Genomic DNA, 25,567 nt, shown 5'->3' on the forward strand with positions numbered 1-25,567 from the left:
GGCAGACAATGCCAGTGCCAGGAGCTGAGCAGGAGGAAACCAGACCCACGCAAGGGCCCTGATTAACCCTGCATTGAGACAGACCTGGGCTGCTGCTCTGGGGCAAACTGAAGGGCAAGCAAATTGCTCATAGTTTGAGCATTTCCAAATCCAGTATGTCCTTGTCAATCTCTTGGACTGACAGACTGGCTCAGGGCTGTGTGTGACCATGACAGTGAATGGCTCATGCTCTCATTCATGAGCTCTTCAGCTTCATTCAGCTTATTTTTCAGACATCTCTCATTTTACATTCACCACTCACTCCTTTCTTTGCACACAGTGAGTTCCAGTTTGAAGGCCTAACCAGAGCAAAGTTTCTCTCCCCACAGTGACCACAGAGGGGCTGAGCTGTCCAGGCAGCCCTGGGTGGAGAGGAGAAGGAGAGAAGCCTCACATGTTTATCATTCACACCAGCTGACCTGTACTCCTCAGTTCCACTACCAGTCTGGACTCCTCCTGGCTCCTCAGGCCAGCTGGGTCACACTGACAGTTGCCCAATCCTTGCTGGAAGCAGGAATGCACTGCTGAGATGCTCTCCTGGCCACCCTTCCCACCCCTTTCATGGCAATATTGAGGGACTTGGATCCCACTCCAAGTTGGCAGCAGAGCAGAGAGCAAGCTGCTGGTGCAGGAAGGTCAATCCAGCTGAGAACAAGATTCTCAGCAACCCAGAGGAAAACTCTAAGGAGCTCTAAAAATCAGGGAGCAATCCAACAAACCATTAACTGCTGCTGCTTACCTTCTGCAGGTATATGAAGACAAAATTTCTGGGCTTTGTGCATATTTGTCTTTCAAAGCACAATTTTAGCTCTCTCTGATACATCTACACAAAAAATCCAGCTTTCTCTTCCTGGTGTAGGATTTTCCCATTTATCCATCATTTTCTAAGTGGCTATCTGATACTCCAGGTGCCTTTCTTGTCCCTGTTCTCCCTCTTTATTTATCCTGTTGGACAATTTGTATCTCCTTTGCAGCTTATGAATATACACCTCATTGATAAGGACATTGAGATCTGCAGTTTGTCTTCTCTGGAATGGTTCTGGCCTCCTTCCTGACTCTCTAGGTATGCCTGCAAATATAGCACAAGTGCATGGCTCACTGCTGAGCACAGCCTTGAGAAATAAACTTCCTTAAGCAACAAGCCACAGCCGTCTGCGGCAGAAGCCAAGACTCACTGGCCTTGCCACATGCCACAAAGGTCACCAGCCCCAAACTGCCCCAGCAGACAGGACAGAATGCCAGAAGCCAAGGACATATAAATCTAATGACTGTCAGCTTAACTATGTCAGCTGATTGCTGAGCTCAGCCAGAGGGGGAAAGGAGAAGATTGGCCCCAGTTTGACTTTATAAGTCTCAAGGAATTGGGACCACTTTCAAAACAAGTGGTTTTAGCAATTCCTTAATTGTTTCACCCAGCAATGGTTCTTTAACCCTCAGCTCTGTGGTGTAGCAGTCAAACCATCCACAGGTCCCAGAGCTGGTCAGAAGAGGGCAGGAAAGCTGGGAGTCTCCACGGAGGAGCTGAAGCCTGTAGGATTTATTTATCTGCTGTAATTCTGGAAAAGGGTTTATTATTTGTCACTTTCCATTGCCCTAAGCTTTGTTTCCAGAGATGCAAGGGCAGAGCACTCCTACAAGGCTCAGGGTCAAGCAAAGTCACACAGTCACAGAATCATGGAGTCATTTAGGTTAAAACACCTCAAAGATCATTGAGTCCAACACTCCCCCAGTATTGCCATGTTCACCACTAGACCCTGCCCCCAAGTGTCCACATGTTTTCTGGGCACTTCCAGGGATGGTGACTCCACCACTGCCCTTGGCAGTCTGGTCAGGCCTGGTGAACCTGAAAGACACCTGGCCTGGCAGGTGACAGAGAGGTGCAGCTGACAGTCACTGAACCATGGAGGTGGCAGTGACCAGGGCTCTGGAGGTCCCCAGTCCATCCTCCCACTCAGGGCAGGACTAGCTGGAACACCAGATTGGAGCAGCCAAGGCTTTTTCACTGAGTCTCAGCAAACACCCCAAACTCTCACAAAGATGGAGATTCCCCCTTTCTTGACCAGTCCTAAGCCTGCAGCAGCTTCCTGGAAAAATTTCGAAGCACAAAGAAGAGTTTGTCCCTCTGTCCCCTCTGTGACCACCCTTGCTCTGCTGGCCACATGTCTGTGGATTTAGCCCAGTGTGCAGAACTTTATCATGGGCACATAGAACTGGTTCATCTTCAAGCTGGCACCCAAGAACATCTCCTGTCCAGGTGGAATGGTTGTGCTAACTTTGAGCGGTGGACATGAGATTGTGAAGTATCTGTGTACAAGTACCAGGGCGAAACTGCAGAAACTTGCTTTGTTAAATGTGTGGAAATTGATAGAGGGCTAAAAGGAGGCAACAAAAATTAATACAAGAGAACTCAAGGTGAAGGTTGGAGTGACAGTGCCTGTCAGCAAAGGCAGGACATGAAGAAGGGCAAGCACTGCAGGAAGGAGAACTCCTGAGCTGGAAACCATCCTGACAAATCCCATCCCATCCCATAAGGCAGTTTGGAGATGGAAGCTTCTAAACCTCAGCATGCCAGAGTCAGGGATTTAGGATTCCTGGCAACATTTCCCTTCTAATGATTTTGCTTACCAGAAAGTCTGTCATTAAGGCCCTGTGAGGAATTGATGTCATGCTGCAGTCTGATATCAGCTATTATTAATAACTGGGGAGTCCTGGCTTATGAAAGGAACACATTTGGGTGTGCTCAGAGGAGATCTATGTTGTTTCATCTGCGTTCAGTGGGGAGGAAACCATGAGTGATCAGGTTCCTTTGACCTTGTACAGGTGCTCTGAAGATGCCATTCCTGCCAGAGAATTGGGTCTATTGCTACTCTCAGGAGCCTGACTCCGATCCTCAAGTGTTTTGTTACAGTAAAAAGTCAACTTTAGGTATAAGACCTCAGTTCAGGTGTTTCATCCTTGAACTGGGGCAGATTTTCATCTCTGTGGTCCATTTTCATATCTCTGTTGAAATCTGCTGGTTTCCTTCATTTCTACATTCCACAGCTTCCTGAGGCTTCAGTCTGAGACTGACTTAAGTGGAGACACTCACAAATGAGAGACCCAAGCATAGGGACCTCCACACCAAACACAGATGGAAAAAAAATAATAGGTTATTTTTATTTCTACTATGACCTTGATTCCCCCAAGGTACTCCTTTCACATCTTCTTCACACCTACAAGATTGTCTCATGTTTTTTGTCCTGATGAGTCTGAGAAGGGATGTTTTGCCAGCTTTTATGCCTTTTACAACCTGGTCTGTTTGCAAAGCCTGGTTTAGTGATTAAGTAAGAATTGACAAATATCAGCCTACGTAGGACTGCACACATTCCTTAAGACAAGCAGTGAAAAAAATCTAGACCAAAAGAAAAGGGCTGACTCTGCAGCACTGACTCTGGAGCACTGAGAGAGTGAGAATATGTGAAGCCTCCATTTTAAATCATAATGATGGCAAAAATGGTGATGACAAAGATGACTGGAGAACAAAGGACACAGGAATGTAAATCCATGAGAGTGTGGATGGAAAACTCCATGTGCAATTCCAGCATGAGCAGGTAAGTATTGCTGTCAGGGAAATATCCCCATTTCTGAGGCCTCCACCACAATCCAGGAAACACAGCTGAAAACCAATTTCTCAAGCAGATGGAGGTGGCACCATGGGCTGCTCAGGTAGTGGAGGGAAAGCTGTATTAAAATAGAGTAAGTTACTTTGTTCAGCCCAACAAAAGAGAGATGGGCAATAAAAAAAAAAAATCTCTTACAAAGGTAAATAACAAAAGGGGACACAAGGTAAGAGAAGGACAAAGAGAATAACTGTCCATAAAGAGGAATATCAGGAGACTTTTAACCACCAGATGTGGCTAGCCCAGCCTCCTGGTTGGAATAGCAAGGTGGAATATTTGACAGAGTTACCATAGATTTATTTTATAATGGGAACTTGGTGTCACAGCTTTCTGCCACTCAAATTCAGAGGCCTTTTCTAAGGTCAGGAGATCTGGGAGGACAAATGGCCAGGAGACACTGAGCTCAGAAACTCTTGGCTGCAGTAAATGCCAGTTGGGGGTGACTTGCTATACAGCTATTTTGGCAATTTGTTGTCCTGACCCTTGGACATTCTCTTTCAATTGCCAGCCTACAGTGAACTGTGTGCACAGCACGATGGCCCCACATCCCAGCCCAGCAGCAGGGCCATGGGGAGAGCTCTGGGTACCACAGTGCACTCATCTGGGTGAGCAAGGCAGGGTCACAGCAGGCTTACAGGCTGCCAACACCCTGCCAGAGAAGCCCTTGGAACAGCCCAATTCTTACCCACTGTAAGACCTCCATGTCCTTTAGACAGAAATCCCAGATGGGTGTTTCATCCAAACAGAAATACACATTTTGTGTGTGTATGTTCTCTGCTGTGATGGTTCTTCCATCATTTGTGTGTGGGTGCCTCGGACAGAATTTCATGGGATGTGCTGGGGGCTCTGGGGCCTCAGAATCACCTCAGTTTCCTGGAGTCCCTGACTCTGCTGACTTGTGATGGAGAGTGTGGGAAGCTGTGACCAGGGAGCGTGTCCTCCTCCCCCTGCACACACAGCTGACAGCAGAGCTCCTGCCCCAGCACCCTGCACCATAAATTACTCACAGCCAGCTTTAACACCTCCACAGAGTTATGCCCCAAAGCTTTCAGTCCCAGAGGCTCTGGAAGGGGTCAGTGCCTCTGCATGTCCAAGCAGGTGTTGATAATAAGGAAATGCCCCCCCGTGGTGAGAGGAATTTTAGAAGCTGTGAGGAGAGGTCGCAGCACAGGGAGGGCGGTGCAGGTGGCTGCACCCACTGACTGCCCTGGGCACTTGGCCTCAAGGACAGAGCTCTCCCTGCAAACAGATCCCTGGCAGAGCCCATGCCAAACACAGCTGCTACAACAGCCTTTGGGCCATGCCTTATGGTTAGGAGCAGTCTGCTGCAGCAAAAATCCCCAGGCTTTCCTGAGGAGCTGGGAAATGCAGATCTCTTGCATCGTTTCACTTGAGAAATGAGCATTCCTGAAGCAAAGGCTAGAAAAACATTTCTTCAAATTTCAGAAGAAAACACACGAACACAACCATTCTACAGTCTACAGTCCCTTTTGGAAGTACAGAAGCTCTCAGTCCTTTCCCTATGTTTGGTGAGATGCACTGAATAACTTGGTTGTGAATCAAAGTTGCAGTGCCACCGTTCAGAAAGGAAATTCAGCATGGAAACAGCAGAAAGCAAGCCAAGTAAAAGTCTCTTCATGCTCATAAATGATGTTTTCTCACACTCCATCATTCCCCAGAGGTGAGGAATTGCCTTGTTTTGATTACTCTGCATGAAGCAGGTGAAGGGGACCCAGGGTGAGGTGCTAAGACCAGTGCTGTGCTAACACAGCTCTGGCACAGCCCCATCACCACCTGCAGCATTTGACTGTTTGTGCTGACTTCCTGTGAGTACTTGGGGTAACCCCTGAGTTCCCAGCATGCCCATGCCAAATGAAATCTTCCAGCAGAGCCTCTATTCCTGCCAGTGCCAGAATCCACCTCCCTTTCATGCCCCATTCCCTTCATGGGACTGCAGGAAGGGAGCTGGCCAGAGCCTGCTTAAATTGAATATTAGGAAAAAATTCTTCACTGAGAGGGTGATCAAGCCGTAGCACACCTGCCTGGGAGTCACCATCCCTGGAAGTATCCAGAAAACAAGTGGATGTGGAGCTCAGGGATGTGGGTTAGTGGTGGCTTGTGCAGAGCTGTGTTAATGGTTGATGATCTCGGAGGTCTTTTTGGCATAAATGATTCTGAGATCCTGTGGCTCATGGTCACAGGACCCCCAGCCTGAGTACTGCTGGTCCTTAGAGGATGCCACTCCTGCTCCTGGATTTTTGTTTGCACTGACATGGCCATAAGGTGCTCTCCAGGTCTGGTCTCCTATTTTCAACAGTGTAGGACAGTTAACTCCATGTTAAAGCTAAGTATTGACCCTGTAGAGGAAACCCTGGAGCTGGGAAGGTGTGAGCCCATCCCAGTCTCCCAGAAGAGGCCATTGAAGCAGGTCTCTGTGTCCTACATCTGTGTGAGGAGGGCCTCCCCTGACCCATCAATTACAGCACACAGTTCCACTGAGCCAGAGCCTCCCAGCACAGTCCTGGCAAACTGCCCTTCCTCCCACTTCTCCCTCATTAGGCTGCTCCTCCCTTGCTTGGTCTTTAATTAGCTTGTCATCAGCAACTTGGCCTGGACTGAATACCCTGCATTGTCCCAAATGAAACTGTGTAGGACAGATGGGACACCAAAGCAGCAAGAGAGGGGGGCAAGAAGACTTGCAAAGCCATCAGTCCATGTCTGACTGCAGGGACAGGCTTGCCAGGAGCAGCAGTAAGATTTCATCTGGCCTGGGCAAACTGAGGGCGGTCAAACTGTAGATTGGCTGAGACCCAGCAACCCCATTTCAGCAAACCCAACACAAGTCCAGCACAGGGAGAGAAAAACCCCAGCAAAACCAGTGGCCTTAAGGAGTGAAGCTCTTTATTGTGGCACTAAAGTTGTCAGGAAAATTAATCGAAAACCACCAGAGGTTTATGTCCAAAATGGAGACAGAGGAGTCCTGTAACCTTATTCAAATAAAGTGAGAGGCCATGGCACATTTCCCCTGGGGTCTCTCAAATTTTGGAGGACACAGCCTCCTAATTTCCTAGCCATATTTCCCTCTCTCCCCATTGGCTGAGGTACTTGAGAGGTGAATTTCCACATACAGACCCTCTTCTAAAGTATATTCCCCCCCATTTTCTTTTCCTGTGAGATTTATCATTCCTCCCATCGCTTCCTTCATCTCCCAGTATCTAGCTTTACCCACAGTTTGTTTACAAAGACAGATCCCTTTCATTCCTTTCAAAGTGAAGCGCTCAACCTACCCACCTGGTTTGGAGCAGCTTCACAAGGAAGCATCCCACCCTCGACTCCCTTTTTTCCCTAGCTCATAAGCCAGCCGGTGGCCTCAGATCCCCTTTTCCCTGCATTTTGCAGGAGGTTTGTTCCCTGTGTGCCACACACAGAGCTCACAGACACTCCTGGCGCCGCTGCAGGGAGGGGACGGGGCAGCAGCAGTGCAGGAGGGGAGAGCAGCCCAGCAAACTGGCACCTGTTGTCAGGCAGAAGCCAAGGCTTGTGTCAGCCTGCTGAAAATGTTTCCCCCTCGACCTTGGCGACCTTTCCCATCACACTTTATGAGGCAGACTGCTCCCATTAAGTGCCACTTGATCCTCTGCTAATGCAGCAGTTATGAAAGGCCCATAGCACTTGTCACTAGGATAAACACCTTCTGAGTGGGAGAAGCTGTGGGGAAGGGGTGCACACACCCTGCCCTCTGCTCCCTCACGTCCCTGCCCTGTCTGTCCATCTCCACTGGCACAGCCCCTGGTTTGGAGCAGGAGAGCTGAGCCTGGCTGCAGCACTGCCCTGCCTCTGCTGCCAGGGCCTCAATGATCACACAGAGAGGGGTGCTTGGGTTGGGCAGACATTGCCCTGCAAGAGAGGGGCTCAGGACACAGCACTGGGTGTGTACTGTCCCTTCAGTCCTGCAGATCACACAAGCTCAACCAGCTGTGATGGGGACAGGTCCTGCTGAGGCCACCCCTGTCCAGCCAGGCCTCAGAGCCCTCTGCAGCTTCAGGGTGCTCAGGAAAAAAGGCTCAAGGTGTGCCAGGGAAGGTTGGACATTAAGAGGAATTTCTTCACAGAAAGAGTTATTAAACATTGCAAGGGGCTGCCGAGGGAGCTTTGGAGTCCCCAGCCCTAGGAACAACTGGATGTGACACTCAGTGCTCTGGGCTGGGTGACAAGGTGGGGGCTGGGCACAGCTTGGGCTCAATGATCTCAAAGGTCTTTTTCAACCTAAATTATTTTATGATTCAGTCTCAGGGGAAGCATAAACACCTTCCCTGCTAGAATGCTCCTTGGCACTGCCCACAGCTTTCACAGCTGAGTCTTGGCTGTTTGGGTGACCTGAGCAGGATCTCCAAGGGGCTGACACTAATGGGGGGTAGGTGGGCACTACTGCCCTGCAGGACTCGCCCAAAGAAAAGAAGAGCTTGAGGGCCAGGGCAGCTGCTCAGAGTACAAACAAGCTGCTAATAATTTCCTGCCAGCCAGCCCTTCCAGCCCTCAGCACGCTCACAGGAGCCACCAGCACCAAGGGATTTTGTCAGCCCTTTGAGAAGGGTGACTACATTGATTCTTCTACCCCAGAACAGGTCTGGACACACACAGAATGTGGCTCATCATCCCTGTGGAGAGACCCCCAGAAAAGGGACTGACTTTGGAAGAAATAGCACACATGGGCAGATTTTAGTGAATTGAAAGGTTTTCAGCGTCTGCACTGAAATATTTGTCAAAGAAGAAGAAAAAGCAATCAAATGAAGTCCCTTTCTGTTCCAGAAGCTCTGGTGCTCCAGTCCTGGCTCTCTGAACTGTGTCAGAGGCCTCCTGGGTCTCAGGAAGCAAGAGAGCTGTCAGCCAGCAGAAGTATCTGAGGTGTTTTCAGTAGCTGTGATGGATGGTGATGCTGGCAGCACTGTTTGGGCTGTGGGTTACCTGGGTGAGGAGTGCTCAAGGTGTGCACATTTCCCTTGTCCCTGTCTGACAGGGGCTGCATGGGCTGAGATTGCTTTGGGGCAGACAGGAGGTCAGTCAGCAGAGACACTTTAGTATAATCTGCTCTGGGTCTGAAATAAATCCCTTCTGGACCAGACATCTACAGATGGTTCTGCTGGTCACTAGTCCCTGTGCAATGCCTTGAATCATGACTCTGTCACAAAACAGAAACACAGAAGGGAAGGTCTAATCCAAGCCCAAACTCTTCAAGAGCTCTGCCTGCTCAGGCATTTTTGGCTCTTGTGGGAGCAAACATTAAAAACAGCAGAGGTTTGTAGGATCACAGCTCTGTGCACCAGTAAGAGCTGGATATTGTGAACACAGTGGCCATCCCTGCTCCTGTGTCACCCTGCAGAGCTGGGACCACTCCTAGGGACTATCTGGTCATTCCTGTATTACCCATCATGAGCATTGCCCAACAAGGAAAGCCTGGGAAGGAGCTGTGAAATCTGCCTGTTGCAGCAAGATCAATTTCCAGGAGAATATTCCCTGTTATTTAGCAGAAATGGGGACAGTGAAAGACTCTCTCCACTGTCCTTGAATATGTTCTCTTTCCACAGGAGGCATTTCTGCCCATCTGACCTATGGCTGAGTGGCTTCTCCCCCTGCTTTCCCTTGCATGGAAAAGACAAATTACACAGCTCTGGGAGATCAGGCTGTTGAAATAAAAAGGGAGTGATGTCATTTTAGCCTTCAGGAGAAATGTCCTGACGTGTGACTGCCCTCCATGGGGTGATAACGGGGTATAATTTATATGGGTAGAAATCCCTCTTCCCACTCTAACAATGTTTTGTTTGCTTTGTCCTGAATATTGAGCCCACTCGTGCCCTGGAAATGATGGTTCAGAATACATGTGCAGAGTTCCTAACCCTGGGCAACGACAAGAAGTTTCATCAGCTCAAATAAATATCCCTGGCTCACCAGAACAGGCCCTCATGCTTCAAATGTCTCACTTCCCTACCTGCCAACATTGGAACTCCATAAATAGGGCCAGCTGGAGGGGAGCTGGGATGTGCACTGCCACCCACGAGATACCCGTGAGGCCAGGCCACACTTGGAGGGAGCTCAGGGTGTACAGAGCACAGCACAGGGAGGAGAGGCCCGGCCCCCAGGGCTGGAGCAGCCTGGGGGATCACAGAGCCATCCACAGCTCCCTCTGGAGCAGGCTGGCTCTGAGCATTTCTCTGCTCTCACAGCACCTCTGCACTGCTCCAATACCTGCAGCAAGGCTCCAGTGGAGACTCCACATCGCTGCAGCAGACTGTGGCTCAGGACATGCTCAGGACATCCAGTTTAGTATTGTAGGAGTCCTAGTAAAATATATGTATTCTCTAAGTGGCCTTGCCCCAATCCTAGTTGCTCTAAATGTGCTGCAGCTGTGATGTCCTTAATTGGGTGCAGCTGTGGCTAATGAAGATAACTGGGATAAAAGGGGGTGGGCTGGCTGGTCAGGGAGAGCCTTGGAGGAGCCCTGGTGAAGCAGCAGGGATAACACTGCTGTGAAGAGCTGCTTGTGAGAAAATCACTCAGAAGGTGTGGGACTCCAGAAATATGATAATAACAGCTGGTGACCCCGGTGTCATAGAAGATAGGGCAGCTGAGAGCTGTGGCAGCCTGAGAGCTGGGACTCTAGAAATACAATAACAACAGTGCAGTGCTTGCTGACATTGGTGTCAGTCTTTCCATCCCTGCCAGTGCATTCTGAAGCAGGATGTGACCACCTCTTGCCAGCACCTTCCCATAAGCCACCAGTATCTTCCAGTGCAGCACCAGACACATGCTGGCACAGCAGCTGCCACCCCCTCTCCCAGCACAAAGGCTGCCCTCAGGGGTTTGTGATTCCCAGCACTGTAGGTCCCCCATGTTTCCACAGGAAGGGCAAGCACAGCCCTCCACAGATGTTCTTCACTGCACAGCCATGGGCTGTATCTTGCTCTGCATTACGCCCCCCTCCCAGCATTACACAGCCCACTGTCACTGAGCCCAGAAAAGCAGTGGAAGGAAATGGGACTTCTGTCTCACTCCCACTGCTCCTGAGCCCATCTGTTCCACAGGGCCAGAGCCATCCAGCACAGCACCAGTAATGTGGAAGCACTCACTGGTGATGTGTCCCATCCTAGCATTCTGTCATTCCTGACAGAAAACACCACTGGGAACCAACACTTGAAATAATCCTACCCAAAGAGGAAGCCAGCACAGTAGAAATGAAGAGCAGGTTCTGTGCCCAGGCTTTGTCTTCCCTTCCAAGGGGAAGGCTCTTTGACAAGTTGGGAATACCCTCAATCCAATCAGGTCTGCATGCTGGAGAAGCTGTTAATTGCCTCTTGAGGTTTTCTGTCAGCAACATTATCCTGTCCTGCCCTGCCCAGCCTGGTCAGTGGCTGCAGTGGGACATGGAGAAGGGGAAGGTGAAATATGATAGGAGAAATAAAACCTACGGCAGCAAGCAATGCTAATAAAAAAATCGTGAGGGAAGCAGCATTCCAAGGAGGGGGGAATGCTGGGGGAGGAAAAGCATGGACCTCTCTTGACAAAGGTCCAGATAATTTTAAAAGGACCCAAGAAATTATATTTTAATGTCTATTTTTAATACAACCTACATGTGTGCTGAGAGCACTGCCTGCCACACCACTATCTTGTTACTTCCCAAATTAGCAGCAAAAATATTAATTTAGACAGGAGGGAATAATTTTTGACAAAAGTGTCACTGCCTTCTGGGGAAGGCGTCTGACCTGGAAAGATCATGCCCAGGGAAACCCCACACCACAGACAATCCCTCAGGGCTAGGAGCCCCACAGCTGGAAACACAACAGTTTGGGGTAGTTCAGCACAGCTGGGTGACTGATGATGATGGCAGATGAGTGTAACACATCACTTTAACTGAACCTAAATATATATTTTTCACTACAGCTGACAACAAAAGGTGTGGAAATAAAAATGACCAGTGCATTACTGGGAGCCTTTGGCAGCTTCCCACCTTCATGTCTGTGTTTGCTTTTCTGGTTTACATTTTCCTTCATCCAAGCAATACAGAAATGAAAGGCTTGTACTCACTCCCTGTCCCTTTTCCAAGGGCTGCAAAAGCCCCTGGCAAGCCCCCAGCCCTCTCTGGGCTGAGCCCTACAGGAGACAACCAGTTCCTGTAGCTGGAGCTTCCCTGGCTCTCCTCCTCCCCAAGGCCAGCCCTGCAGGGAGAGGCAAAACTCCCAACCACACCACTGCATGCACAGGGATGACCCATCTGGGGCCCCCAAATTAAAGGCTGATGGCAGAGCTGAGAAAGCACAACATTAAGCTGCACTGAGGGAACCTGCCCACCTAGTAACATTTTGTGTTCTCTCCTGTGCTAGAGGAAATGAGCATATGCTTTACTTGCCTGAAATCACTTCCTCCAAGCACAGCTGAGTCACTGCTCCAAGTCTCTGCTAAGGTTTCTGGAGAGCATCCTGCTCCAAGGGGGCAAATACAGGTGGGATCCTATAACCACAGTGCCCTCCCAGTCCCACCAAACAGAGAAATTAATCCTGCCCAGGGGTCTCCCCAGGAATTCTTTTATCCTTTCTGAAACAGAACAGCTGTTTATCACAACTCAGCATGGCAGGTCAGAAGATGATGAATTCTGTATCCACTTAAGAATTTTTAGGGAAACAAAACCCCAACTGTGCAAATTGGAAGAAGGCTGAGACATGTGGTCCAATACTGCACTGAGCAACCCTTCCAAACCGTAATAGGGTCTTGGCTACAAACTGCCCTGAAGGCAGTGACCTCTATTAGACTTCCTTGGTCTGTTGTGTAGAATTTACCTCCATTGTTCCTGCTGTTGGGACATGTGAATGAACCTCTTGTTTTACTTTGTTTGTGTGCATGGCTTTTGCTTTACTTAGTAACTGATTTATCCCAAGCCACCAGATGTCTCACTTTCATGCCTCTGACTCTCCTGCCATCACACTGTGAAGGAGTGAGTGAGTGTGGGGCTGCCTTGGCAGCTGGGTTAAGCCAGGACACCCACTGGGAGGCAGGAGGGGTCCCTGACCATCAGCCCAGCCCAGCAGCTCCAAGCTGGCCAGGTTTAAGGAGCAGTCACAGCATGAGGTGTACTGGGGTGACTGCAGCCCCCCTGCACAACCTTAAAAGGCAAAACCAAGCCCCAGAAGGCCTCATGCCAAAAATTCACTTAGGCATAATTGTTCATGCAATTCCATCAAAAGTCTTGGAGAAATTTATTTTTGGCTGAATCAGGTGTTTCAGAAAAGGCTGCCAAAGGCAGTGATTCTCTGCCAAGCAAGGAGGAGCCAGACTTCCCAGGACACCCACGTGGAACAGGAGTAGGAGCAATCCCCAGAGGCTGCAGTCACTCAGCCTCACAAACAGGATCCATCACAGCCATCCTGATTCTATTCCTTCCCCTCTTCCCTCACATCACACACGTGGCAGGGGGAGGACAGCAGGGAGGGTGCCACTGGAGCTTCACAGACATCTCTACACCCAAGGAGCTGAAGCATCCCTGCTCTGGGCAGTGCTCCACACCCCTGGCTTGAAAGGTGAATGCATTTTGGGTCTGGCTTTGCCAAGTCTCCACCTGCCTCAGTTCCATCCGAGCACAACTCCCCTTCCCATGGCAGCTCCCTCCCAGGAGGCTGAAGCTTTTGTTTGGTTCACAGCAGGACTGCACCACCACACAGGATCCCAGGCTCCAGGGAAGAGCATCAGCTCTTGATAAATACCTCAGGGCACAGAGAAAATCAGGCAGGAGGAAGCAGTGTGGGCCAGAGCACTGCTCTGGGGTGCAGCCACTCTCTCCTTTAGTCTTAGCACTGCAGAAGGCCTGGCTGAACCCAGAGGAGATCCCATTCCTCAGCCACCCTGTTTCACAGAATCACAGAAGCACAGAATCACTGAGGCTGGAAAAGACCCCTGAGATCACTGACTCTGACCTGTGACCAACCATGGCACTGTGTGTCACTCCAGGCTTTCCTGAAACACCTCCAGACATGGTGACTCCACCACCTCCCTGGGCACTCCATTCCAATATCTAATCACCCCTTCTGTGAAGAAATTCTTCCTAATGTCCACTCTGAGCCTTCCCTGGCACAAGGTTTGTGACTGGAAGTAGTCTCCTGTCTAGGGGCAGAAATGATTAAACACAGCACAGGTGGAGAAGCAGGAGTCCCCTCTTTGGGGGTCAGCCATGTGTGGGTTGGCTCCCCCTCACCAGCCCAGAGCCCTCCCATCACCAGCCTGAGTGTCCTCCCCATCACACCTTCATGGCTGCACAGCTGTGACCCACGAGAAGCAGCTCCAAGTTCCATGGTCCAGAGTTGCCCTCCATGGCTGGACATTAATGGCTGTTCTCTGCCTGTCCATGCCATGGGAGGTCATGCTGGACACAGGGTCCTGCACAACCCCAGCCTGTGTGTGCATGGCCCAAGGGCACACACTGACACTGGATCTGCCAGGTTATCAGAGCCCAGCCTGCTGGGCAGCCACATCTTCTGTCAGCTCCCACACACACAGCAGCTGCTCCTGCCTGGGACTGACACCATTTGTTCATTAATGTGTGCTCACAAATCTCCATGAGGCTTTTTAAGACCATCAGGTCTTTCAGGGTGAGAGAAGTCCTCAAGAGCTGACTGTCACAAGCAGCTCTTGTGACCCTCACAAGCTCTTCAGCCACCCTCACAGAGCCCCTCCCTGTGCTGTGGTACCTTTTGACTGAGGAAACTGAGGCACAGCACCACAAACCACTTCCTTGGAGCTGGAAGGGAGCTGACAGCATAAAGAGAAGAAGAATTGCCATTGTTTGGTCTAACCACCCATCCTGAACAAGAAAGAGAGCCCTACAGATTGGCCCAATGCCCAGGCACCCTGAAGTCTTCTCTTGTCAGCTTACAATTCCCAAAGCATTTCATTCCATAGGCAATAGAAAGACCAAATAATATTGTTGCAGGTGAAGAATGAAATTTCTTCCCCCAGAATTATAGGATGCTTTTTATAATGGCAGGATGTATTTCTAGAATATTTACAAGTCAATGTATCTGTTCACAATTTAAAATAAACTGCCCTTTAAATATGTGCCAGCTGCTGTGACCCTCGGAGCTGGGCCGGAAGGAGGTTTGCAGTGCTGTCACCAACACCCTTGTCCAGAGAGAACAAGGACAAGCTGTTCCTGTGTGTCCTCAGCCACTGCTGTTGTTAACAAAAATGCCACCTGTCCTTCAGATTGACACCATGAGTGCCAGCAAGGCCTAATTACGTGGGTAAGGGGAAGGAACAGGGCAGGATATTAACAGCTGATGCACTTCCCCTCTTTTACACATTTGTGTTTGTCTCCCATCTCCCATTCCCTCTCCCTCTGTGCCACATGAATTGTGTTTGGTGTCTATTCCCAGGGCACTGCCCATGGAAGGCTCCTCTGAGGCACCTCCCCCTCACCTTAGTGCTGCCAGCAAAGTGCAAGGCAGAAATCGGGAATGAACAGTTCCACGGTGTCACTGGGAGCCCCAAGGTCTCTAAAGCCTCTCCCCAGATCCTGTGTGAGTCACAGATCCCTACAGGGTGGTGTCAGTGGCTAAAATCAACCCAGATTACTGGGAATTCAGGGCAAGATCTCTATAGGGTTCAGAACCCATTGCTGGAGAGATTTTTGAAGGGACCTGCATTCAGCACACACAGAAATTCAGGAAACAAGACCACATCTGTTGGGTGCATGCAGTGGTGCACTTAGGAATGAGGACAAGACTGAGCAACAGGTAGGAAGAAATAAAGCAGCAAATTCTGCTCCCTTCAGGCAAACTCACTTTCCCCACTGCTGCTGGGCTTTAAACACAGCAACAGGGATGATATCCAGGAGATAACCAAGCCTGCTGCAACCCAGTTGTCTGGGACAGACAAAAAGGCAGCTTTGCCAGAGGGAAAGTCAGCAAGGAAACAGGAAACAGTCTCCTGGAAATGTGTGTGAAATCTCCCACTCATCACTGCAAGGAAGTCTACATACAACTCACCCACCTATCCGGAAGTGTACATACAACTCACCCACCTATCCAAGAATTCTGAAACCAGTCTCTTGGAAAAGGCACTTGAATGGAAATGCAACTTTCAAACTCATCCTGTATTGGTCAGTCTGTTTTTGAGGTGCTCACCCAAAAAACCTGATCCCTGGATGTGCTCTCTCAGCTGCCTGGGCTATCCCTTTACTTCCTCCAAGGGTATTTCCAGTGTCTTGTCACCAGTCCAGGCTGCTGCCTCTAAGTGTCATCTGTAGCCCCACAAGAAGCAGTGGTATGGACCTTTGGGCTGCAAAAGACACAGAAGCACAGATTGCTGTGACAACAGGCATATCAGAGATAAAAACACCTCCTCACCAGCCAGAGGAAAGTCAGTCACAGAAAATCCCTGTGGCCATGGGCTTTTAAGCCTGAAAAAACTCAGCTGTGTCACAGCGCTGAGTGTCCCATGAGCAGGCCCAGGGTTCTGCTCTGCAGGGAGAGCTCTGATTTAGCACCAAAGAGCTTCTTCCGCTCAGCAACTCTGGAGTAGGAGGAAGGAATTAGAAGTCCTTTGTACATCTAATACCCAGGATTATTTTCATGGAATGTTTCCTTGGATCAGTCCAGCTGACTTAGACCACTATCCTATACAGACTCCAGTGAATGAGGATGGAATGCAGCCATGGCAGGGCCAGGATTTTAAACATTACAGCAATGGGGTGAGAAAACCCTTTAGAATATTATTTATGAGACTATGTACAAGAATATGCAATGACAGGACAAGACTGAATGGCTTCAAACTGAAAGAGAATAGGTTTAGATGAAATAATAGAAAAAAATTCTTCCCTGTGAGGGTGGGGAGGCCCTGGCACAGGGTGCCCAGAGAAGCTGTAGCTGCCCCATCCCTGGAGATGTCCAAGGCAAGGCTGGATGGGGCTTGGAGCAACCTGGGATAGTGGAAGGTGTCCCTGCCCATGGCATGGGGTGGGATGGGATGAGTTTTGAGGTCCCTCCCAACTCAAACCACCCCATGACTTTATGACTCTGTGGAAGCACTTTGACATCAGTAATTCCTATGCCAGGGGCATGGAGCAGTGTGGGACATTTTAAAACCTAGGAGACTCCATAACTTAAACATTCTACAAGCCCTAAAACAAGCAGTCTCAATTATTTACTCATTTCTAGAAAGTTAAAACTATTAGAGAAACGGAACTATCTGCCAAACAGTCATTTACCCTCTGATCTACACCTATTTCTGGCTGAATGTATCTCACCTTATTATTTTCATTTTTATTTTCATCAAAGGAGCAAACTCTGTCAGGACTGGAAACACCCTCCCACCTGGGGTCCATGTCAGGTGGGTTCAGGAAGGACATTGAGGGGCTGGAGAGAGTTCAGAGCTGGGAACAGAGCTGGGAATGGAGCTTTGGAAGGGACTGGAGCACCAGGAGCAGCTGAGGGAGCTGGGAAAGGGGCTCAGCCTGGAGAAAAGGAGGCCTGGAGGGATCTTCTGGCTCTGCACAACTCCTGACAGGAGGGGGCAGCCAGGATGGGGTTGGCCTCTGCTCCCAGGGAACAGGGACAGGACAGGAGGAAACAGCATGAAGTTGTGCCAGGAAAGGTTCAGGTTGGACATCCAGAGGAATTTCTCCATGGAAAGGGTGGTGAGGCATTGGAAGGGACTGCCCAGGGACTCGAGGTGGTGGAGTCCCCATTCCTGGAGGTGTCCAAGGAATGCCTGGACACAGCACTGAGTGCTCTGGGCTGGATGATAAGGTGGAGGTCAGGCACAGGTTGGACACGATGATCTCAGAGGTCTTTCCCAACATACTTGATTTTGTGATTCTATTTCTACAAGTTAAACCAGGGGCTTGGGTCTCTTCTTTTTCCATCTAGGGATTTTTTTTTTTACCTGAAAAAAATAGGTCCTGACTTTATCCAGCAGCACAGACCAGGTTAATCTGCACCAGGTAAAGCAGCAAAGCGACAGAGAAGCAAGTAAGCCCCTTGAGAGGAAAGCTAATGTCTTAACAAACAGTTTGATTGGTGAAGGTATGAGTGCTAACGTCATTGAAATGGGTCTTAATGTATCTATTAACTTTGGACAGGAGGTTTGTTGCAGAGCCCAGACAGCTTGGCTTCTAAAACAGTTAAGTGTCTGCACAAGCCTGAACTTTGGGGTAAAGTAACGAGTTCAAGGGGGAATATGTGGTAGGCGGTTCGGGAAGGCTGTACCTTCCTAGCACCTCGGCCAATGGGGAAAGGAAGAGGCAACGTGGGGCCCGGAGTTTGGGATAAAAGGAGGCTGTGCCCTCCAAAATTCGGGAGAGAAAGGCTCGCGGGTTGTGCCCCGGTGGACTCTCTCCCTTTATTTGAATGAAAGTGCAGGGCTCCTCTCTCTCTTCTTTGCACATAAACCTCTGGCATTTGTGGAATTTTCCTGCCACCCTCAATCCCTCCAGCTCTGAATGGAACCGCCTGGGAGCTGCCACCGGAGCAAAGCCAAGGCTTGGGGGTATTTGCACACCTGTAGGGTGCAGACACAGAAAGTGGGGCAAACCCGAGGTACTACAAGAACCACATCTGAGGAAAGTTCTCTGGGCAAACACCAGACCCAGTGGCCTTGGAAAGGCACAATGTTCCTCTTGGCACAAGGACCAGGCTTTTGAAATGAATCACAAGTGTCAAACACAAGAGGTTCCTAGCGAGACTGAAGCCCTTGAAACTGAAGGATCACTGATACCATCTACAACCACAAATCACCCAAAACCAGAAGCAAGGGCAGCACTGCGGCCCGGGCTTTTCCCTCTGATAGACACAGGACCGCCGTCCGTGTGAGGGGAGAGCAGAGCCATGACGGAAGACTAGGTGTGAGGGGGAAACACAGACTGCGAGAGAAGAGGGGCCATGAAGGGAGAGCGGGGTGTGGGGGGGAGGGGGGGTCTGTGAGAGGGGAACGGCGTTAGTGAGGGAAGAGAGGGGCATTAGGGGGAGTGGGACCGTGAGGGGAGAGATGGGGGTGTGAGAGGAGAACGGGGATGTGAAGTGAGAAGGGGCTGAGAAGGAGCGGGGCTATCCCGCGTCTCAGCCCCAGGACGAGGCGGCGCAGCCCCGCGGGTGCTGCCCCGGGAAGCCAGGCGGGAGCTGCCCGGGCCATGTCCGCCGAAGGCCCCTCCGGCAACGGCAACGCAACGGCCATGGCCACGGCAACGGCCGGCGCCGGCACCGCGTCCCCTCAGCGCCACGGGCCGCGCTCAGCAGCGGCCGGGCTGCTGCCCTCCGATTGGCCAGCGGAGCCGTCCGTCACTGCGCGTCACGCTCAATGGCCAAGCGGGCACGCGGGGAGGGCCTGGCCGGGGCCTGCAGGGAGGGGCCGGGCTCGGGCCGGAGCCAGGGCCAGGTAAGGGGCAGATGTGGGCTGGGTATGGCCATGGCCGGGGGATGAAGGCGTCGGGCCCTGGCCCTGCTCCGCTTCCCGCACCCGGGGCGGGACCGTGCGGGGCTGTGCAGGACCCGGGGCTCGCGGGGCGGCGGTGACCCGCACTGCCGGAGGCATCCCGGGTGGGATCGGGCAGTGGAAGCCCCTGGAGGGATGCAGGGGCACCCGGGTCCTCGGCGGGAATTGAGGGGTCCGGCCCTGCTCTGGGTCTGGGTTGGGGTCGGGGATGGTTCGGGGAGGGAAACGGGCTGGAGTCTTAGAAATGCTCCATGTGATGTTCACAGAATCATCCCAGAATGGTTTGGGTGGGAAGGGACCATAAAGCTCATCGAGTCCCAACCCCTGCTATGGGCAAGGAGTAATTCCACGAGACCAGGCTGCTCCAAGCCCCTGCAGCCTGGCCTTGGACACTTACAGGGATGGGGAGGTTAAAGATAAGGTGATTACTGGGCAATCCCAGGGAGAAGAGGGGGTGGTTGTGTGCAGCCATGCTCTGGAAAGCCTTTTGTGGGGGCTCATCCTGGGAGCTGCCACACTCACAGCCCCCAGAACTTCACCTCAACCATGCCCTCTCTGCTGTGCTTCCTGCTCTGGCAGATGTTGGTTTTGGCTGCATGGCTGCTGTGGCCCAGGCTGATGGTCTGGAAGAAATAGCTGTAAGGCATGTGTGCATGTATCCCTTTGCTGTCAAATATATTGCTGATAAATATGCCTTGATTATCTTTTGTGTGGTTGAGGGTGTTCTGCAGTTCATGGTGCGTGAATTCTGCCCAGGTTCTAAGTTTTTGTTTATGGTATAACAGATCACGTGTTTTCCCCTCCTATTTTTAAAAGTGACATTTCTGCGTTGTTCAGATATTCTAAACTCAGCTGATAGTTGGGCATTGCATGCCCAGCAATGGTACATGCCCCATTGTTGTGTTAAAAATGCAGACAAAAGTCCAGACCCACTTAAAATGGGGAACGTGCACTGGGCAGCTCAGATCAGTCCTGTTCCCCAGATGTGTGATGAAGATCTGAACCCCTGATATCTCCCTGGAAAGGATCATTGTTTGAGGAGATTTTTGAAGCTGTGGTGCAAAACCTTAATAAATCATGGATGAGGTGATAGGACTGGAATGCATTTTGGAGGTACGGCAGCTTGTTAGAAGTTGCTGGTGTTTTGTCTAGATAAAGAAGAAAGGAACTTCTTGTTTGTAATCCATTATGTGAACTTAAGGTGTTGACATAAGATAAAGCAAAGGGAACAGAATATCACAGTGATTTAAATCCCAATGGAATCAGGTCAGGTGATGGCGTACAAGTACCTGGAGTAAGCTGTGGGATTACCTGGGAGCTGATAAATGGAGGTGTAAATTCCCTTCCCCTTCCTCTGCTGAAACAGCTCTTGCTTGCTGTCCCAAGGTCCCCCAACACCTGCTCCACCTTTTCTCTCTGGGGGTGAACGCCAGCCTCACCAAGGCAAACTTGCCTTTTGTGGCACAGGGAATAAATTCATATTCTTATGGATTTATGGAAGCACACATCTCTGCAACAACTTTATCCAAACACATGGGAGTTGGAAGGAGATAATCTTTAGGGTCCCTTCCAGCCCAAACCATTCTGTGATATGTAGCAGAATGCATTAATGAATTCACCAAGCTGCCAGCTTGAAGTAATTTTAAAATCAGGATTTACTGAACAGGTATCTTGAGATAAAGGAGGTTTAGGAATTGATTTGGAATACTTAGGAATAGTCCACCTCTTTCCCATAGCTCATTACAGGAAAATACATAATTCCCTTCAGCAGCAAGACTTTTGAGTGTCAGAAGATGAATGATTTACCACTCATGACAGTGCAGCAGGGAGGCCCCAGTGTACTGCTTTAGGTCACTCTTGCTTCTAGTTCTGCATCTCTTAATAAGCAAAATTGTCAGCACCAAAATATCTGTAGCTGGGCTCCAGGGCAATAAGAGATGAACAGGAGGTTTTCTGCAAGTCCAGTTGTAAGGAAATCAGCAATACTTTTGCAGGGCTGGTGTAGTTTAGGTGTGGGGTTGTACAGGGTGGAAGCTCTTCTGGCAGGAGCATTGTTGGGATCTGTGTTGTTTCTGGCTGGCATCAGCTGCAATTCAGGAACAAATTTCTTCTTCCTGGGCAAAACAAAGGCAAGTGGGCCAAAAAAAATCTCTTGACTACCTTGTTGTGGCTGCACTCAGCTGAGATGCTCTGTCCTGGATGTGAATTTTGTTCCCTCAGGCTCCCAGGATGTTCACCCTGAGCTCCCGGAACTCTGTGAGCCCCGTGCTGCTGCTGGTGCTGCTGGGCTGTGTCCTGTGTCCCCCAGCACACGCCAGCAAGGTGGGTGACACCTTGTGTGGGGCACAGCAGAGGTGGGGTGTGAGGGGACAGAGCTGTGGCCCCTCCTTCACACGGCTCCTGTGTCCTGCAGAGCTCTGAGGACATTCGCTGCAAGTGCATCTGCCCCCCGTACCGCAACATCAGCGGGCACATCTACAACAAGAATGTGTCCCAGAAGGACTGGTGAGTGAGTGAGCAGCCTCAGGGTTAGTCTGTGCCAGCCAGGCTCTGCAGTTCCCAGCTGATGCTGAGGAAGGGATTCCCTGCCTGTATGTTTGCAGAGGGAACTGCTTTGGTGGGTGATGTTCAACCCAGGCCAGGGGCATTTTTTTGAACAGAAATTGAGGAATCTGGGATGATACGTTAACCCACCACTCTTGACAGATGTAGGGTGTGCCCTCCAATCCTTTCCACCTGGACCAGATCCCTGCCAAAGGTGCTGAGACAACCTTTCCCAGGGACTTTGGGCAGCTAGGCTGTGAGGGGAGCTCTTAACACCAGATCAGTGTTATCAGCCTGACCGGAAAGCTGGGACACAGACAAAGTCACCCCAGTGTCCTTGCACAGAGCACTGGTTTCACCTTGTGCTGCTGCTGATTGTGCTTTGTTTGTGCTGCAGCAACTGTCTGCACGTGGTGGAGCCCATGCCAGTGCCTGGCAATGACGTGGAGGCCTATTGCCTGCTCTGCGAGTGCAAGTACGAGGAGCGCAGCACGACCACCATCAAGGTACCTGAGCTCAGGCTCTGCCCATCCTGCCCCCTCCTGTGCCACACATGCCCAGGGTGACTGCACTCACTGCCTGTGCCCTGCCCCTTGCCCTGCCACACTGGAAGGTTCCTGGAGAAGAGCCCAGAAAGTTTTCTTTCAGAAAGGAAACTGTCACAGCGAGTACATGGTGGCAATGCCAGGGGCTCACTCTACAAGTCTCTGAAAGAAGGCTGTAGCCAGGTGGGGCTTGGCCTCTTCTCCCAGGCAGCTAGTGACACAACAAGAAGACATAGTCTTAAGTTGCATCAGAGGAGGATTAGGTTGGACATTAGGAAGAATTTCTTCACAAAAAGGGTGTTGGAAGAAAGCTGGAAGGGGCTGCCCAGGGAGTCACTGTCCCTGGAGGTGTTCAAGGAACCACTGGATGTGGCACTGAATGCTCCAGGCAAGGTGGGGATAAGGTGATAAAGTGCGGATTGGTCACAGGTTGGACTCCATGATCTCAGACATCTTTTCCAACCTCACTCAGTGGTTCAGGGATTCTGTGACTTCTGTGATTTTTGTGATTCCCTGAGATGGGCATTCCTGGTAGTGAGGAGCTGTGTGGGAGCCCAGTCTCCTTGCTGGGGATGTGTGACAAGAGTGCCAGGCATTTCTGGCTAGGGCCCCATCTTGTTGTGAGTTTGTTGCACAAACTCAGCCCAGTTTGCGCAGTGATGGCACAACCTCGGCCTCCTGCAAGAGCAAGAGACTTTTGTGAGCAAAATGAGAACAAGAGATCACACATCAGAGGCAGCTGCAAAGGATCTTCCTGACCTCTGTGGTGCTTCTTATCTCCACTGCTTATCCTTTCCCCCTGTGCTGTCCTCAACTGCAGGTGATCATCATCATCTACCTGTCGGTGGTGGGGGCCCTGCTGCTCTACATGGCATTCCTGGTGCTCGTGGACCCCCTGATCCGCAAGCCAGACCCCTACACCCAGCCCCTGCACAATGAGGAGGACAGCGAGGTGAGGGGGCAGGGGGTGCAGGCAGGGGGACAGGAGAATGGGGGACAGGGAAACAGCCACCTCCTGCTTGTCTCCTCTGATCCACTGAGGGACCAGCACTGCTGCTTCGGGGGCACTTACACAGGTGAACATTTAGATCTCTGCACGTTATGCAGAAGCACCAGGAATATTCAGAGTTCTGTGTAACAACCCCAAGGCAAGCCCTGCCCTCAGAGGCAGAGGGAACTTTGTAGCAGATGGCCTGAATTTGGTTTGTCCATCTAGAGGGGGAAAAAAAGTCAAACAGATCCTCTTTGTGCAGTGTCCCAGGTGGAGTTTTGTGGTGCTGAGCTTCTAGGGAAGGACAAACTTAAGTGTTGGCTAAAACATCTTCTAGACACTTAAAATGCTGCCCTATGAGGTGCTGTTTGATCCTGCTCTGGGGCTGGGCCCTGGGTTGTATCCAGGCTGTTGTTCCTTGTGTTCCTCTGTTGTGGTTCGCCCAGAGCGCAATTTCATTCAAACCCCATCTTTTGGGACACTGGTGTACAAACCCTGGGCAAAATGATTTGGCCAAATCCCAGTAGCAAAGAAAGAGCCACTCTCTCCCTCTTTCTCTCTTTGTCACACACCAGTTTTGGGAGAGGAGAAATTTCTTGCTGCATAAAATTAATGCAGTTGCACCACTGGGTTGGATTGTCCTGTTTGTACTTTGTTGTGAGTACAAACTATTCAGCCCAATTCCTTCATACTCGGATGTGAGGAGCAGGTGCTCCAGTGTCCACAGTCCATCCACTGCCTCCAAAAAGGAAGTCCTGCAGGAGGATATGAATTTGTATCCCAAAGTCACGGGTTTGCACCCTGCTCTGCAGCAGTAATTCAGATCCAGATCCAGGTGCACATGGTAAATGCCTGGTGTTAAGTGAGGTTTATCTCACTCCAGTATGCTGGACTAAGTCCCCTGGGACAGGCCTTGTTCCTGTGCCACGATGGATCTCCATCCATTGTCAGCCTGGTTTCAGTGGGGGGATGTGGTTCACCTCAGCACTGTGGCTCCTTGCAGACTCCAACAGTGGGTTTCCAGCAGAGCTCTACACTTCGTGCAGTTCCTCTGCTGGGAACTTCTGTCTGCAGTTGTGGGTGATCCCCAAGGGCAAGGACTTGGGGGCTGGTGTTGAGGAGTCTGAAAAGGAGGTTTTTCACCAGAACAACCCAAACCTTGCACTGCTCTTTGAGGTGCAGTCTCTCCCCAGGTCAGCTGCCTCGCCCTGTGCTGGCTGGGCACTGCCTGGTGTCCAGCCCCGTTCCTTTCCTTGCAGGACACTCACTCCCTGGCCGCAGTGCCCGGCCTGCCAGGCGCCAGGGCCAACACGGTGCTGGAGCGGGTGGAGGGGGCGCAGCAGCGCTGGAAGCGGCAGGTGCAGGAGCAGAGGAAGACGGTGTTCGACCGGCACAAGATGCTGAGCTAGGCCCTGCCGCAGCAGGACAGCCCGGTGTCAGAATGGAACCTCCAGCCCTCCCTGATCCACATCTCCAGAGGGAGCAGCAGCCCCAAGGCTTCCCTGGTCGTGTCCCCTGCCCTTCCCCTGCCCAGCCATGGGACTCCATCAGCCCACCCCAGAGGGACGGGCTGGGAGCAGAGCGCTGGGAGCTGGCTGAGTCCTCCTGGGATAAAAATGGTGGGAGAATTTTGATGTGGGATAAATTATGTGATGTTTCTCCAGGATGCAGCAACCACCTCCTCCTCCAGTATGCACTGATGGTCCTTGGGCATTGTGGTGCTGAGCCACACAGGAACAAAGGGGAGGGAGTTTCTGCCAGTGCACACTGCCGCTTCTGCTTATCCTGATGTAAATGGAGAGATTTCCATGCCTCTGGAGTCTGTCCAGGTTTACACCAGCATAACTGAGACTGCAGCTTGCTTCTGGGCATCTGGATATCACAAAACCTGTTAGTACCTACATCAATAAGAGTCCAACAGGTAAAAAGCTGATTTACATTTCTATCTTTTTGCGCTTTACCTGTAGATAAAAACTTTCTGGGGTGAAACCTCTTGATTTGTACCCACACTGGTGACCCTTGGTGTTCTCCCACAGTGGGCAGGAGCATTTGTGTCCAAGAGAACTGGGGCAAAGGCTCTCCTGGAGCACTGGAAACACCTTTCAGGGCCCTGGGAAGTGGACACTTGTGCCACTCAGAACACTCCAAGAGCTCTGACAGGACTTGGGCTGTGTGGAGGAAGCTGCAGTGGTTCTGCCGTGTGTATTGATCCCACTGAGAATATTTGAAGTTTATGGTGTAGCACCTCCATATTAAATGCAAAGATCTACTCCCTGAGTGGCTTTTTTTCAGGGGAAAAACCCCATCATGCCAGGTCTGGG

At 50.9% G+C, this 25,567-nt stretch overlaps 1 protein-coding gene across 1 annotated transcript; it reads left to right on the forward strand.

Moving 5' to 3' along the window:
- Nucleotides 1-19,045: 19,045 nt before the first annotated feature.
- Nucleotides 19,046-25,516, forward strand: TMEM9 (transmembrane protein 9). The gene is made up of 6 exons (XM_064732868.1): nt 19,046-19,109; nt 21,387-21,488; nt 21,580-21,671; nt 22,108-22,216; nt 23,076-23,207; nt 24,506-25,516. The coding sequence occupies exons 2-6, from the start codon at nt 21,396-21,398 to the stop codon at nt 24,653-24,655; spliced, it is 576 nt and encodes a 191-aa protein (XP_064588938.1). The 5' UTR covers nt 19,046-19,109; nt 21,387-21,395; the 3' UTR covers nt 24,656-25,516.
- Nucleotides 25,517-25,567: the final 51 nt, after the last annotated feature.

The sequence above is a fragment of the Zonotrichia leucophrys genome, chromosome 26 (assembly GCF_028769735.1).
Source record: "Zonotrichia leucophrys gambelii isolate GWCS_2022_RI chromosome 26, RI_Zleu_2.0, whole genome shotgun sequence".
Taxonomy (NCBI): domain Eukaryota; kingdom Metazoa; phylum Chordata; class Aves; order Passeriformes; family Passerellidae; genus Zonotrichia; species Zonotrichia leucophrys.

Excerpts from the sequence above, each read along its gene's own strand:
- TMEM9 (XM_064732868.1), top strand. The coding sequence starts at position 21,396 with ATGTTCACCCTGAGCTCCCGGAACTCTGTGAGCCCCGTGCTGCTGCTG. Across the intron at positions 21,672-22,107 it reads AATGTGTCCCAGAAGGACTG|CAACTGTCTGCACGTGGTGG; the intron begins GTGAGTGAGTGA and ends TTTGTGCTGCAG. Across the intron at positions 22,217-23,075 it reads GCAGCACGACCACCATCAAG|GTGATCATCATCATCTACCT; the intron begins GTACCTGAGCTC and ends CCTCAACTGCAG.